Source organism: Balaenoptera borealis, assembly GCF_965194805.1.
Source record: "Balaenoptera borealis genome assembly, chromosome: 1".
NCBI lineage: Eukaryota > Metazoa > Chordata > Mammalia > Artiodactyla > Balaenopteridae > Balaenoptera > Balaenoptera borealis.
In genome coordinates this window covers 154,348,942-154,361,722 of record NC_138860.1, presented here as the reverse complement: position 1 = coordinate 154,361,722, position 12,781 = coordinate 154,348,942, and the positions used below count along the sequence as shown (strand labels likewise).

The following is a 12,781-nucleotide window of genomic DNA, read 5'->3' as shown; positions in this document are numbered from 1 at the left end:
AATAATTAATTAATTAATTAAAATAAAACCTTCAAAAAATTCTAGGGCTTCTGCCTCCCAGGCTGGGGCTTTAGCCTGGTATCATAGCGTCAGTGAAAAAGGTACAGAACACTGAATAAAACCACTCAATAATTAATAGTCACCCTCTTCCCTACCAGGGCCCACTAACCAAGTGTCTACAAGGTTTAAAACCCAGACCGAGATGTCCAGTCTGCAGAGAACCTTAAAGATCAGCTAGTCTCACATCCCTTAATGGTGCAGATGAGGAAACTGAGGCTCAGGCAGGACAGATGACTTGCCCAAGGCCACAGGGGGCGGCAGAGGTAGAGTGTGGCCAGAACCCGGCCTCTAGTGCTATGGGTCTCCAGGATTCCTGGTTGGGCACCTCATTCAACACCGCCCCCATCCCTTCGCCTCCCCTAAACTCCTGATTCTGCTGGATGCTGGCAGCTTCCGTGGTTGCTGGCAGAGCTGGCCTTAACAGGCCAGCTGTCCACAGAGACTTCATCTCTCCCCAGGTCTGCGGGGCCTGATGATCGCAGTGATCATGGCCGCCCTCATGAGCTCACTCACCTCCATCTTCAACAGCAGCAGTACCCTGTTTGCCATTGACGTGTGGCAGCGCTTCCGCAGACAGGCAACAGAGCAGGAGCTGATGGTGGTGGGCAGGTGCGCTGGCCCATCCTTCCGGAGCACCCCCCTCCCTGTAGGCAAAACCCCTCTCCCCTCTCCTCCCTGCCCTGGGCCACCCCAAGGAGATGCGGCTGGGTCTGGGCCCTGCACTGGCAGTCAGAGCCCCTGGTTCCTAGTGCCAACTTTCTACATGACCTCAGGTGAGTTCCTCCCCAGCTCTGGACCACTCCCCTCCCTCCAGAATAAGGAGAAAAAAGTCTCTTCCCTGCCTGTTCAACTTTATCTTGGAACTGATCAAGAGGGTAAATGAGAGAAGCTGACAAAGCATTGAATCAATGAAAGATGAACTGTATAGATGGAAAGAAGTTAGCAAGCAGCTCGCCCCCAATGTCTTCCAGACCAGCTCTGGATGTCATCCCAGGATAACAGAAAGAAAGACTATTTACTCCCTCAGTCTCACCCCGAGCATGCATCCTGCATCATACCTTTGTGCTGGTGACACAGGGGCGACTTATATGGTCCTGCCCTGAGGGTGCACACAGTTTAATGAGAAAAGCAGAAACATGTAATGCAGTGAGGGGCCCGCATCGATGGAGGTGTTCATAGGAAGGTTGTGTCCAGAGGATGCAGGGCTTTGAACACTCAGCTGAAAATTTTGAACTTTATCTCATAGGTATTCATTTTATGCCTTTCAAAATATAACTTGGTGGCTATTTTTTCTTTTTCTCCCTGGGTTGGGCATTTATAGTTTACACAAAGTTAAGAGGCCCTTTCTGAAATCTTTGCTTCATAATTTAGGGCTCTATAACTCAGGTTTCTGGACTAACGTGTTCATTCTCTACTTGAGTTTAGATAACTTGCTCTTTTCCATCTCCCTGCCTTTGCATTCACTGTTCCTTCCATCACGATGCCTTCTGCCCACGGCTGCCGTGGATCCCTACGGCCCCCTCGTCTGTGCATCCCAGCCCTACGCACAGGGACTGACCATCAAAGGATCTGAGCGCAGGACAGATTGTACAAAGAGGTGGAGGATAAGAGGGGAGTGAACGGCAGGTAGCTCCTGCCGTTTAGCCGCTGCTCTAGTGTGGCCTGAGAGAGAGAAAATGGGAGGGAAAGGAGAGAAGAGGACAGGTGTGCAGAATCCTTTTACCTCTTTGCTCACCTGCCAAGTCTTACTGCCCCTGATTTCATCAGTCAGTGAGGTTTGGGCGCCGTCTCCTGGCAATATGCATCATTGCACCCAACACACCCAAGAAAAGTTTTTCCACCAGAGGCCATTTACTCAGGTGGGTGGTGAAGGGGAAAGGAATGGATTTCTTCCTGAAAGCAGATGGGCTACACACTTTCAAAGGGATCTAATTTAAAACTTTGGGGTTTTTTGGATTCTGTAATTCTGATATTCTGGGATTTTAAGAGTCTAACTTTCTGGAATCTTTGCGTTTGTGATCCTGTCTTCTCCGATTCAGCGACCATGCGTTCCCCTCCTTTCTCCCTTCCTGGTTCCCGTACATCACCTTCACCTGCCCCCCTGCCATGCCGCTCTGAGCGCTCTTCACAGTGCCCTGTCCTCTCCTGGCAGGGTGTTTGTGGTGTTCCTGGTCGTCATCAGCATCCTCTGGGTCCCCATCATCCAAATCTCCAACAGCGGGCAGCTCTTCGACTACATCCAGTCTGTCACCAGCTACCTGGCCCCGCCCATCACTGCCCTCTTCCTGCTGGCCATCTTCTGCAAGAGGGTCACAGAACCTGTGAGTGCGGCAGTGCACCTGTCTCTCCCAGAACACCAGAGGGTCAGGAGAGCCAGTCTGTCCATAACCTGGACTGCCCCCTCCAGGCTTCCGTCTCCCCAGCCATAGCATCGGGTCTAGATTTATTCATTCACTCAGCAGACATTAATCAATCCCACTATGGAGGCTCCAGGGATGCAATGGTTTACAAAGTTCACATAGGTCTGCCATCACTGGGCCGGCGGGAGGAAAGAGGTTTCGATATGCAATAATAGCAAAGTATGGTAGTTGCCATGAGAGCAAAAAGCAGGAGCACCTAACCTATGGGACGCCTGGGAGGGGGGTCACACAGTGACATCTGAGCTGAGGTCTGAAGGATTAATGGGAGAGGAAAGAATCTTCCAGACATGAGGAACAGTGTGTGTAAAAGCCCAAGCAGACGGGAAGCTCTCTAACACAGTAGGGTTCTACATGTTGGCAAAATAACAGCAAAGAGATTGATGAAACAAAGTGTGAGCTTACAAGGGTGCCTGCACATGTGCCATTCATGAAACTGCACTGAAATCTAACAGACCCTGGGAGGTACCAGGAGGGTAACCTTGGTCACTCCCCAGGATGGCCTAGAAAGGACAGACCCAAATTGCTGGCTGTACCCTGGGGAAGTAAGGCGCGTAATGGACATGATTGCACAGGGGCCACATGAGAGTCCAGGGCCATCATCAGGGAGACCATAGAAACCCCTCCTCTAGTGGAGTAGTTAAGCTGGGCCTCTGCTGGGTCTACCGTTTGCAGAGCTCGAGTCTCCCTGCTGATAACTAGAGAGCACGCCAGGACTCGGTTGAATTCTGGAGGTTTCTATTCATTCCAGAATTTTTGGAAATATAAGCCTTCTGACCCTTATACATGGGGAACAGGTAGAGGTTAGGGTCCAACAGTGCTACAGAGAAGATATAGGAGGTGCCAGAGCTTTTCTTTAAAAATAAAAAAGGAAGAGTTCTAATTCTGATTTCTGATTTATCCTAACAGAAAGCTGGGGAGGAAGATCCTGGCTTTCCCTGCTGATTACAAGAGCTAATTCCATTCTAGTTGAACATTAAGCACCTATCTTTAGTACTTATTAATTTGCTTATCATTGCATGTGAGTGAGGTCGAGTCACTGCTTCAGTCATTGTTCTGCAGTGGAGACTAGTCTGACTCTGGAACCCATGCCTTTTCCAATAAACTGCTCTGCCTGCCTTTAGGTTAAGACAAAGCCTCGGCATTCATGGGCAACTTACTCAGGCAGACTTGCAAACACGGTGACAAACCAGACCGTGGCTTTTAGCTTCCAAGGGTTTCCCTGCTGGATCCCACCCCTGGACCGCCCTCTCTCCGCAGGGAGCCTTTTGGGGCCTCATATTTGGCCTGGTGGTGGGGCTTCTGCGCATGATCTTGGAGTTCTCGTACCCAGCCCCAGCCTGTGGGGAGGCAGACCCGAGGCCGGCCGTGCTGAAAGACTTCCACTACCTCTACTTTGCACTCCTCCTCTGTGGGCTCACGGCCATCGTCATCGTTACTGTCAGCCTCTGCACAACCCCCATCCCTGAGGAAAAGGCAAGTGGAGTGTTCGGAACGAGGCCCCCCCAAGTGTTCCCCTACCCACAGTGCCTGGAATTCCACCATCGACTTTCACTCCACTGACTTGTGGTCACAGATGGCTGGGGATGGTGAGCTCCTTGGGCTGCTAATTCCCAAGTGAAAAGTAATTCATTCAATTGGAAAATTACTCAGCGGGCACCTACTCTGTGCCAGGCACTGTACTGGGCTTACGAAGATGAATGGTCCCTGCCAGCAACTGCCCATGGGGAGCAGGGATGGGGAGGGGGAGGAGGAAGACCCCAACACCAACAGTTACTCCCCCAAGAGAAAGTACAGAAGGACCAAGCTCAAAGGGAGCGGCTGAGGGCAGGAGAGGTGGTCACCCCTGGGGGGAGGGGCAGGGTCCCCCGACAATGTCACTTGAGCTGGACCTTGCAGAAACAGGTTTATGAGAAAAGAAACAGTCTAGCAGAGTAAGAGCTCGATTTGAAGCCCTCACCGCTCCCATGCTGATGGATTTACCAGTCCTCAGACACTGATGCTCAGTCTTTTGAAAGCTTTTTTCTTTAGAGCAGAATGGTATTAGTTTGCTCAGGCTGCCATAACAAAGTACAACAGGGTGAGTGACTTAAATGACAGGAATTTATTTCCTCGCAGGTCTGGAGGCCAGAAGTCAAGGGGTTGGTCAGGTTGCTTCCTCTGAGGCCTCTCTCCTTGGCTCATAGATGGCCATCTTCTCTCTGTCTTCACGTGGTCTTTCCCCTGTGCCTGTCTGTGTCCAAATCTCCTCTTCTAAGGGCACCAGTCATATTGGTGTCTTTAGGGCCCACTCATCAGACCTCATTTAACCTTAATCACCTCTTTAAAGACCCTCTCTCCGAATACAGTTACACTCTGAAGTGGGGTGGGGGTAGGACTTCAACATATGAATTTTGGGGGAACAGTATTCAGCCCGTAAGAGAGCCCATGCCAGAAGCTGGTCCCTGAAACACTGGGTGGAAATAATTAATAACACTCCTTACCTTTAGAGTTCGCAAAATGACCTATACCCTTAGTGTCACGAATTCCTACAAACAAGCAGCGTGTTCACAGGTGAGCCAAGAGATTGACTTCCCCAGGGGCTCACTCCTGAAATGATCTCCCCCCACCGCTTGATCCTTCAGCTTCCCCATTGTCTGCTGTCTCATTCCCCCACTGAAATCCTTCCCAGTTAAAAATCCCCTCCCTGGCTCCTGTTCTCCTCCAGGTACAATTGTCTCCCTCTCTGACCCTCAACAGCACACTTTGTGAAGAATGGTGTCCATCGCCAACCTCCACTTCCCTCTCATGTACTCCTCAACCCACTGAGTGGGCCTGGTGTCCCAGTGCCCTCCGGCATTGCTCACACCAACATTCCCAACAACCTTGTTACTGGTCACTTCTCCATCTTCACCTTAAGCGAATTCTGAAGAGAACCAGACACTACTGCCCACATCCTGCATCTTGGAGACCTCTCTTCTGCTCACTGTATTTTTTTCTACCCTTCTGGCTGCTCCTCTGTCATCTTCATGGGATTTTCTTCCTGCCCCTTAAATATCATTGTTTCGTAGGGACCCGTGGACGTCTCCACTCTGAGGTTCTACAGGCTCTTCAAGCTCCTGCTGTGTGTGTGTGTGAATGACCACTCCCCCGCCTCCAGGCTTTATCCTCTCACTCCCGCCATCACCAAGCCCACTCCTCCTCCTGCCGGCTCTAGCTCCGTGAGGGGCACCCCTACCCACCTGAAGGTCCAGGGCGGCCCTGAGAGCCACGGCGGCTGCTTCCAATCAGTCACCACGGCCTGCAGATCTCAACCTTGGGACTGCCCCCTCCTGTGACCTCAAATGCTCATTTTTTCTGGTTTCACTTTTGCAACTGTCTCCAGGCTGGATCTCATCAGTTCGCTCCGAGAGATCTTCCTAAAGCCCAGAACTTAGCCTCTTCCCTCTGCTTCCCGCCTGCGGTGACTCTCCAGTGTCTACTAGTTTCACGTAGTCTCGGCTTCTCAGCCTGACCTCGGGAGCTGCTGTTGTGGGCCGCCTGCCTCCCTGTGTCCGGCCTTGCTTCTCCCTGTCCTGTCCGTGAGCTGCGGGAGGTCAGGGGCCCAGCCTGACCCGCGGTGTTTTCAGCCCCCCGCATGAGTCCTGTATGGAACAGGTGCAGGGAGTTCAGATTCTCCAAGGGCAGGGCAGTCAGGCCTCAGAGGCAGGCCTCGTCCTCCAGCCCTGTGCTCCTTCCTTGTTCTCCTCGCTGCTCTGCCGGCCTCCCGGGAAGGGGCGTTCTCTCTCTCTACAGCCCGACTTCCTTCCAAAGCTCCCTGAGCCGAGACTGTTTGCTCTCCTCCAGCTCGCTCGCCTGACGTGGTGGACACGGCACCGTCCTCACTCTGAGCTGGAGAAGGAGGTGCAGGAGAGCACAGCAGGGACAGCGGACGTGCCATCTGGGGAGGGTCCTACAGGGGCCGGAGGGACAAAGAACCCCAGGCACGGCCAGGAACAGCCCGCAGGTAGGCTGGGGGCACATGGGGGAAGCGGTGGGGACGGACACCAGGCCATGGGTCCCAAAGACCCCATCTGGGAGGTTCCCAAGATATCACCCCTCCTCCCTTCCCAGATGGCTATTAAACGAGTAAGGCAGATGAGAGCTGAAATATTGCCCTCATTACTGATATAAAGCACAGTGCAAAGATTTGGTATATATCACTGTGAAGTGCACTTCCTCATGTGGAGCTGCTCGGTCCTCTTGCGGGGCGCGCGCTCTGAACTGGGTTGAACTCTGTTCGCTATCCTCGCCCCTTAACACCCCTCTCCCTGCAACACGGGGATGCTTCCGCTAGACGACGGTTTGGGGGTTCAGCGTGGCACCCCAGCTCAGCGCCCAGCGTGTGGCTTGCACCCGGGCTAAGCTGACTGTTCCCCCCTGCCTCTGCCCCCTTCCGTGCGCCTCATTCCTTTCTTGGGTTTCTCACCATCTCTGTCCCGGCCCTGCTCTCTCATCATCTCCTTTCTCCAAGTTCGCCCTGCCACTCCCCTGCCTTCCTCCCCTCTGACTTCTGTCCCTCAGCGCCACGCAGGTCCTGGGGACAGCTGCTCTGGGGCTGGCTGTGCGGGCTCTCGCGGGCCCCGGAGCCAGCGCTGAGCCCCGCGGAGAAGGCCGCGCTGGAGCAGAAACTGACCAGCATCGAGGAGGAGCCGCTCTGGAGAAGCGTCTGCAATGTCAACGCCATCCTCCTGCTGGCCGTCAACATCTTCCTCTGGGGCTATTTTGCGTGACTCTGCAGACCTGCTATCAGCCAAGGCAGGTTAAACACAGCCAGGCCTGGCCGGCCGGAGACAGGCTCCCTTCCCACCTCGCCGTCCACACTGAGCCCTCAGAGGCTGAGACTGCAGGAGCCCCTAAAGGGCACCCCATCCAGCCAGTACACTGATGGGTGGAGCCAGGAGGCCCAGAGAGGGCCCTGGGTCTGCTCAGGCCACACAGTAGGACTCGCACTGGGTCACCTGACTCCAACTCTTCTCCACTACCGTACCTTTCACTCCTACGTCAAAAACACTATTTCTGCCCTCTGGTGAGTCTGTCCAGGAGCTTTTATTCTACATGTGTCATGAGGTCAAAAAAGTGGAAGATACAAGAAAAAGAATGGCAAGAAAGTTGCAAAAATCCTCATGCATCTTTGCTCACCCGTATCCCTTCCTTGTCCTCCTTCTCCCTCCTTTACTCTCTGGCTCCCAATCCCCGGTCACCTATTTCCAGCGAGAATCTCCCCAGAAAGGCCTTATACTTTCACTGATGGCTCTGCACTGGTGGCTGTCAGACCCGAAGGAGCGAGGGACCAGGGTGGAGGGTAAACATGGTGGCAGATGGCATTTGGGCAGGGAGCTCTCCTTGGCACCACTCAAATCTGCCTCTTCCTACCCTCACATCCAAACATGCACCAAGTCTCCAGGCCTCGAGGAACTTAGAAGCCAGCTGGAAAGACATGACTTGTTGGAGACAAGAGGAATCAGGACAGGCTGCTCGGTGCTATACGAGCAAGCCCTGCGGAGGGGCAACACGGACAGCCTAGGAGGCCCCACAGCTGCGCCTGTGCCCGCTCCCTCTGCCTGCCAGGCATCTGGCTACTCTGGAAAACACCATGACCTTGCCTGGGTGTCCCTCCTCCAGGAAGCTGCCCGATGCCCACAACTGGAGCAAAGTCCCATTCCTGCTCGCACAGCCTCTGGACCTGCTTCTGCGGCAGCACTGATCACTACGCTGTGAGGTTTGCCTCCCGGACCAGACTGAGCACCCCAAGGGGGTAGGGACCAAGGACCGCATCCCAAGTGACTTTGTACCCAGAAAGTAACAGGTGTTGCCTTAGTAACGGTAAACGTTGGATTGGTAATTCTCCAAAGTCCTGGTAGGCTTTGCACTGCAGCTGGCTGGGTGCTGAGCTGGGGAACCAGTGGTAGGGAGGAATCTCCTTCAGCTGGAGTTTACACGCTGAGTCTCAGATGTCTACAACAAAACCGCAGCTTCGTCCCATTGCCAAAGTCATCCGTGAGAATGTCCCTTCCTTTTTCTATCTTCCTGTCTAGGCTGTCCCGACTCTCATGGGATCCTCTTTAATGCTGCCTTTGATCATCACTTTATGCTAATCACTCATCATAATTGAAAACAAATAAAATTCTTGTTTTGAGGGTTTCAATACATCTGAGTCTATGAATACCTCCTATTGCTGCTGCCCCCTCCACATTTCTGTGTCCGCTGACCTTTTCTTGTTCTGTGTCAACTCACATGGCTGTGCGGTCCTCACTGTTTCCCAGTGACCCTGAATGGGAACTCAGCTATTTCCTCCAAACCATCTACACAAGGCATTTGTGTGCAACCGATTATTCTGAAGGTCTGGGGAGGGGAAGAATTGTAAACCACAGAAGCACAATTTAAGATTAAACATTGAACTCCCCTATTTCCCAGAGCTCCTCAGCAGCCTGCTCTGAGAACTTCGCACGGGTCTCGCAGTGTCCAGCCTCCCGCTCCTCGCCACGGTCCCCAGCGCCCTCTCCCTGCAGCTTCTCTCACTGAGTCCCTCTACTCCTTTCTCTGTCGGGTGTCTCCCCCTCGGTTCCCCCTCCCTTTGTTATGCTGAGTCTCCTCTGGGCTCCAGACCTATCTGCTTTAACCCAAAGATTCATGAGCACGCTGTTAAACATAGTAGGACTTCAGGAAGGGTGGCCACTCTCCTTCCCTACCCTCTTTGCCTGGTTAATTCCTACTCACTCCTCAGATCTCAGCATTAAAAGTCATGTCTCTGCAAAGGGAAGCTATGTCATCCCAGTTACGACCTTAGCTTGGCCACCTGCATCCCAGAGTGGAAAAGTCTCCAGCACCCAACATATAGTCTCATGGTCCCCTGACTTTACCTTCAAAGAAAGTGTCAGAGTGACATATTTGTATAATTATTACATTAACATTTATCTCATCCCCTAGACTGTAAAGTACCCATCACCTAGAAAGGTGTCTGGCCCATGTTGGGTGCTAAAAAGTGTGCTGTGAATGATTGAAAGAATGAATTAATGAATGAGTGAAAGAGCATCCTTAGCAGAGGAAATCAAATATTCAAAACAGAGGTGGGGAAAATCATGGCATAAGTAGGAAACAGAAAGTTGTTTAAAATGTCTGGATTGGAGGGAAGATTGGGCAGGGCCACCCCTAGTCCACACGGTTTCTCTGTGCAAGCAAGCAAAAGGTACCGCCCTTCCTTTTTGTATCTGTGACTCCTCACCAGGGCTCATGGTGGTAGCCAGAGCCCAGGCTGCATTTCCGCCCCCACTTGGCCCTTGGTCAGGTGCAGTAGTAGCAGCCCTGCCGTGTTGGGGAGTGGCTGGGGAGGTGAGTGGGGATTCGTCCAGGGAGCAGGATCCCTGCTAAACTTGGGACTTCATCATCTCTTCCCGGGATTATTGCACCAGTCAAAATACTGTTATCTCTGTTCTCAATCTCTCCTCGTCCAATTCACCCTATGCACGGTGGTGAGAGTGATCTTTGTAAAACGCAAATCTTGTGTCACCTACCTGTTTAAGATTCTCTACAGACAATGTTTCCTAGCCTAGCATGAGGCCCTACCAAAACTGCCAGAAATACCCCCAGGGTTCAGCCCTTGGTCCCCCTTCTCTATTCCAGTGAAAGAGAGCTTATTCTGTGCAGTAGTTAAGAGCAGGGACTTGGAAGCCTGACCTTCTGGAACCAAATCCCAGCTATGTCACTTGCTAACTACATGATGCTGGGAAAGTTGCTAATCTCTGTCCTAGTTTCCGTTCTACAAAATGGAGATGGTGATTGTAGCTACTTCATAGAGTTGTTGAAAGGATTAAATGAGTTAATTCACATAAATTATTTAAAACAGTGCCCGGAACAAAATTAAAGTCAATAAACATTAGCTATTATTACCACTATTAGTAGTAGGTGAGCTGGGCACTGCACAGTCATGTTAGAGCTGGCACGACATGCTGTCAGAGCAAAGTGGGAGAGCAATTAATTCTTCCTGAGGAATCAGGAAAGGACATAACAGAAAGTTCTTATTGGAGCTGGAGTTTGTAGGATGAATAGGAGTTTTCTAGGAGGTCATACAAGGTAGAGGGACAGCATGTGCAAAGTGGGTAACATGCAAAAGTGCATGCTGGGTTCTGTAAAATAGGGATAATATTTACTCATTTGCAAATACGAACCTGAACATTTCATCTCTCCTTATAAATCATGTTTTGTTTCAGCCTCTCACCTCTAAGGCAATCAAAGTTTATTGACCGGGGACAGGAGCGAATGAGCTGTTGGCTGGTGCAGCAGAGGGTGTCACTGCCCCACGCATATCCCCTTAGGCATGTTTGCTGGGTGACTTCCATTGAAAGACCCTGCAACTCTGCTGAGGGCTTTCCCAGCTGCAGAAAAATGCTTGACCCCCTGCATAGAACAGGCTGGAAGTGCTGGGGAATTAAGAACCTGGGAGCAGGCTTCAACCAACGACCAACAAGAGTTGGTGGGCAACTGTGGAACCACCAGTTCTTTGCCCCTCCAGTGGTACAACCCTGAGGCTTGTTTTAAAGCATCTCCAGAGGTTCTCAGGGGGATTGAGCCCCAGGTGCCCACAGAGTTAACGTGCTCATTACCACATCCCAAAAAGCTGCCTTCCCTTCCCTGTCCCATTTCCCCACTCCCCTGCTGTGTTTCCTGGGATCACCTCCTAAATAAACTACTTGCACTTGGTTTCATGTACTACTTCCGGGGAGACCAAGCTAAGAGAGTCTTTAGGTACTAGAAGGGCCTCATGTCCTGGCTTAATTTTGCTACTTGCCTTGGGACGCCCCATACCTCAGCTTCTTTGTCCTTAATAAGGGAGGTGCAAGGGTTTGAATCAGTTGAGATGAAATCTTGGGAGCCCTCTAATGCTGACATTGTGTGCTTCTGATTCAGTTTCACAGGGGTCTCCTCGGGGCGGGGGGGGGGGGGGCGGAGGGGTGAGCGGCAGTGGAGGGGGTACAGGGAAAGCAAGTCACGAGCTGGCACACTTGAGTGGAAACAGCACAAAGAGAAAAACTGAAAAGCAGTTTTCAGAGAATTGAAATGGGTTTGTCATGAGCAATAATAACATTAAGAAGCAGCTTTGGATGGTGAAAGGACGATGTTTAAAAACAAATAGGTGTTAAAAATACCATGAAGAAATGTTTCTTCAAGTGATTTGCAATGGAGCTTAGATCCCAAAAGCACTCAACTTAATATGTGAGACTAGTAACTATGTCCCTGGGTGTGAGAGTTCACATCAGTTAGAAGGGGGTGGAAACTGCCAGAAGCCCAGGCAAAACAGTGTCAGTTTTCCATCAACCTAAGTGTCTCTCTAGACTTCCAGCCCTAAGTAAGATGACTGTAATTTCTTCTTTTCTCCAGGGTGAAAAGTTGGGAGAACTTTAAAAGCTGATATAACTATAAATCCTAGAGACCTTAATTGAGGTAGTTAAGTTTACTTTCATATTTCAAGATCAAATCTCAGCTTTAGCCAGGACTCACAAAGCAGAAATGTCAGATTTTTTTACTGTGATCTCACATAAACTCTACAACTTTCACTTAAAGAGGAAAGGAAAAAAAAACACCATTATATCTTCCCCAGAATAGAATACAAAATCCTTGGTCCATCTCTCAGGATAGTTTGTATGTAAAGTGTAGGACAATATACGTCCAGAACGGGAAGGACCCTCAGGAGTCAGCTAGTTTAGCCTCTTTCCCTCCTCAGTCCAGGTCAGAATATCTCTGACAGCTTCCCTGACAGGCAAGGTTAGCCGGCATCTGCTCGCCCGCCTCCAGTGAAGAGAAACTGAAGGCTCTCAGAGACAGAGTGTCCACTGTCAGGTGACACCGACGATAAGAAAGTTCTTTCTTTTGCTGCCTAAGCTTTGCATCCCTGAATTTCCACCATTTATACCCCAAACCAAACAATGTTAAATGAATCGTTTACTCTAAAATTACACCCCTACTAGTTGTGATTTATTCTTTTTTTTTTATTATAAATATATAAATATTTTAACTTATTTATTTATTTATTAATGGCTGTGTTGGGTCTTGGTTTCTGTGCGAGAGCTTTCTCTAGTTGTGGCAAGCGGGGACCACTCTTCATCGCAGTGTGCAGGCCTCTCACTGTCGCGGCCTCTCTTGTTGCGGAGCACAGGCTCCAGACGCGCAGGCTCAGTAGTTGTGGCTCACGGGCTTAGTTGCTCTGTGGCATGTGGGATCTTCCTGGACCAGGGCTCGAACCCGTGTCCCCTGCATTGGCAGGCAGATTCCCAACCACTGCGCCACCA

The 12,781-nt window shown here is 51.0% G+C and overlaps 1 protein-coding gene across 3 annotated transcripts in view; it reads left to right on the top strand.

Annotated features, from left to right (window-relative positions):
• SLC5A9 (solute carrier family 5 member 9) overlaps nt 1-11,195 on the top strand; it is a 37,009-nt gene extending 25,814 nt beyond the window's left edge. For all 3 annotated transcript variants that reach the window (XM_082392602.1, XM_082392603.1, XM_082392604.1), the window contains 5 exons: nt 519-669; nt 2,213-2,381; nt 3,738-3,953; nt 6,303-6,462; nt 7,020-11,195. In XM_082392602.1, coding sequence (XP_082248728.1) covers nt 519-669; nt 2,213-2,381; nt 3,738-3,953; nt 6,303-6,462; nt 7,020-7,228 — 905 coding nt within the window. In that variant the 3' untranslated portion in view covers nt 7,229-11,195. The remainder of the gene's footprint in view (nt 1-518; nt 670-2,212; nt 2,382-3,737; nt 3,954-6,302; nt 6,463-7,019) is intronic.
• The last annotated feature ends 1,586 nt before the right edge of the window (nt 11,196-12,781 follow it).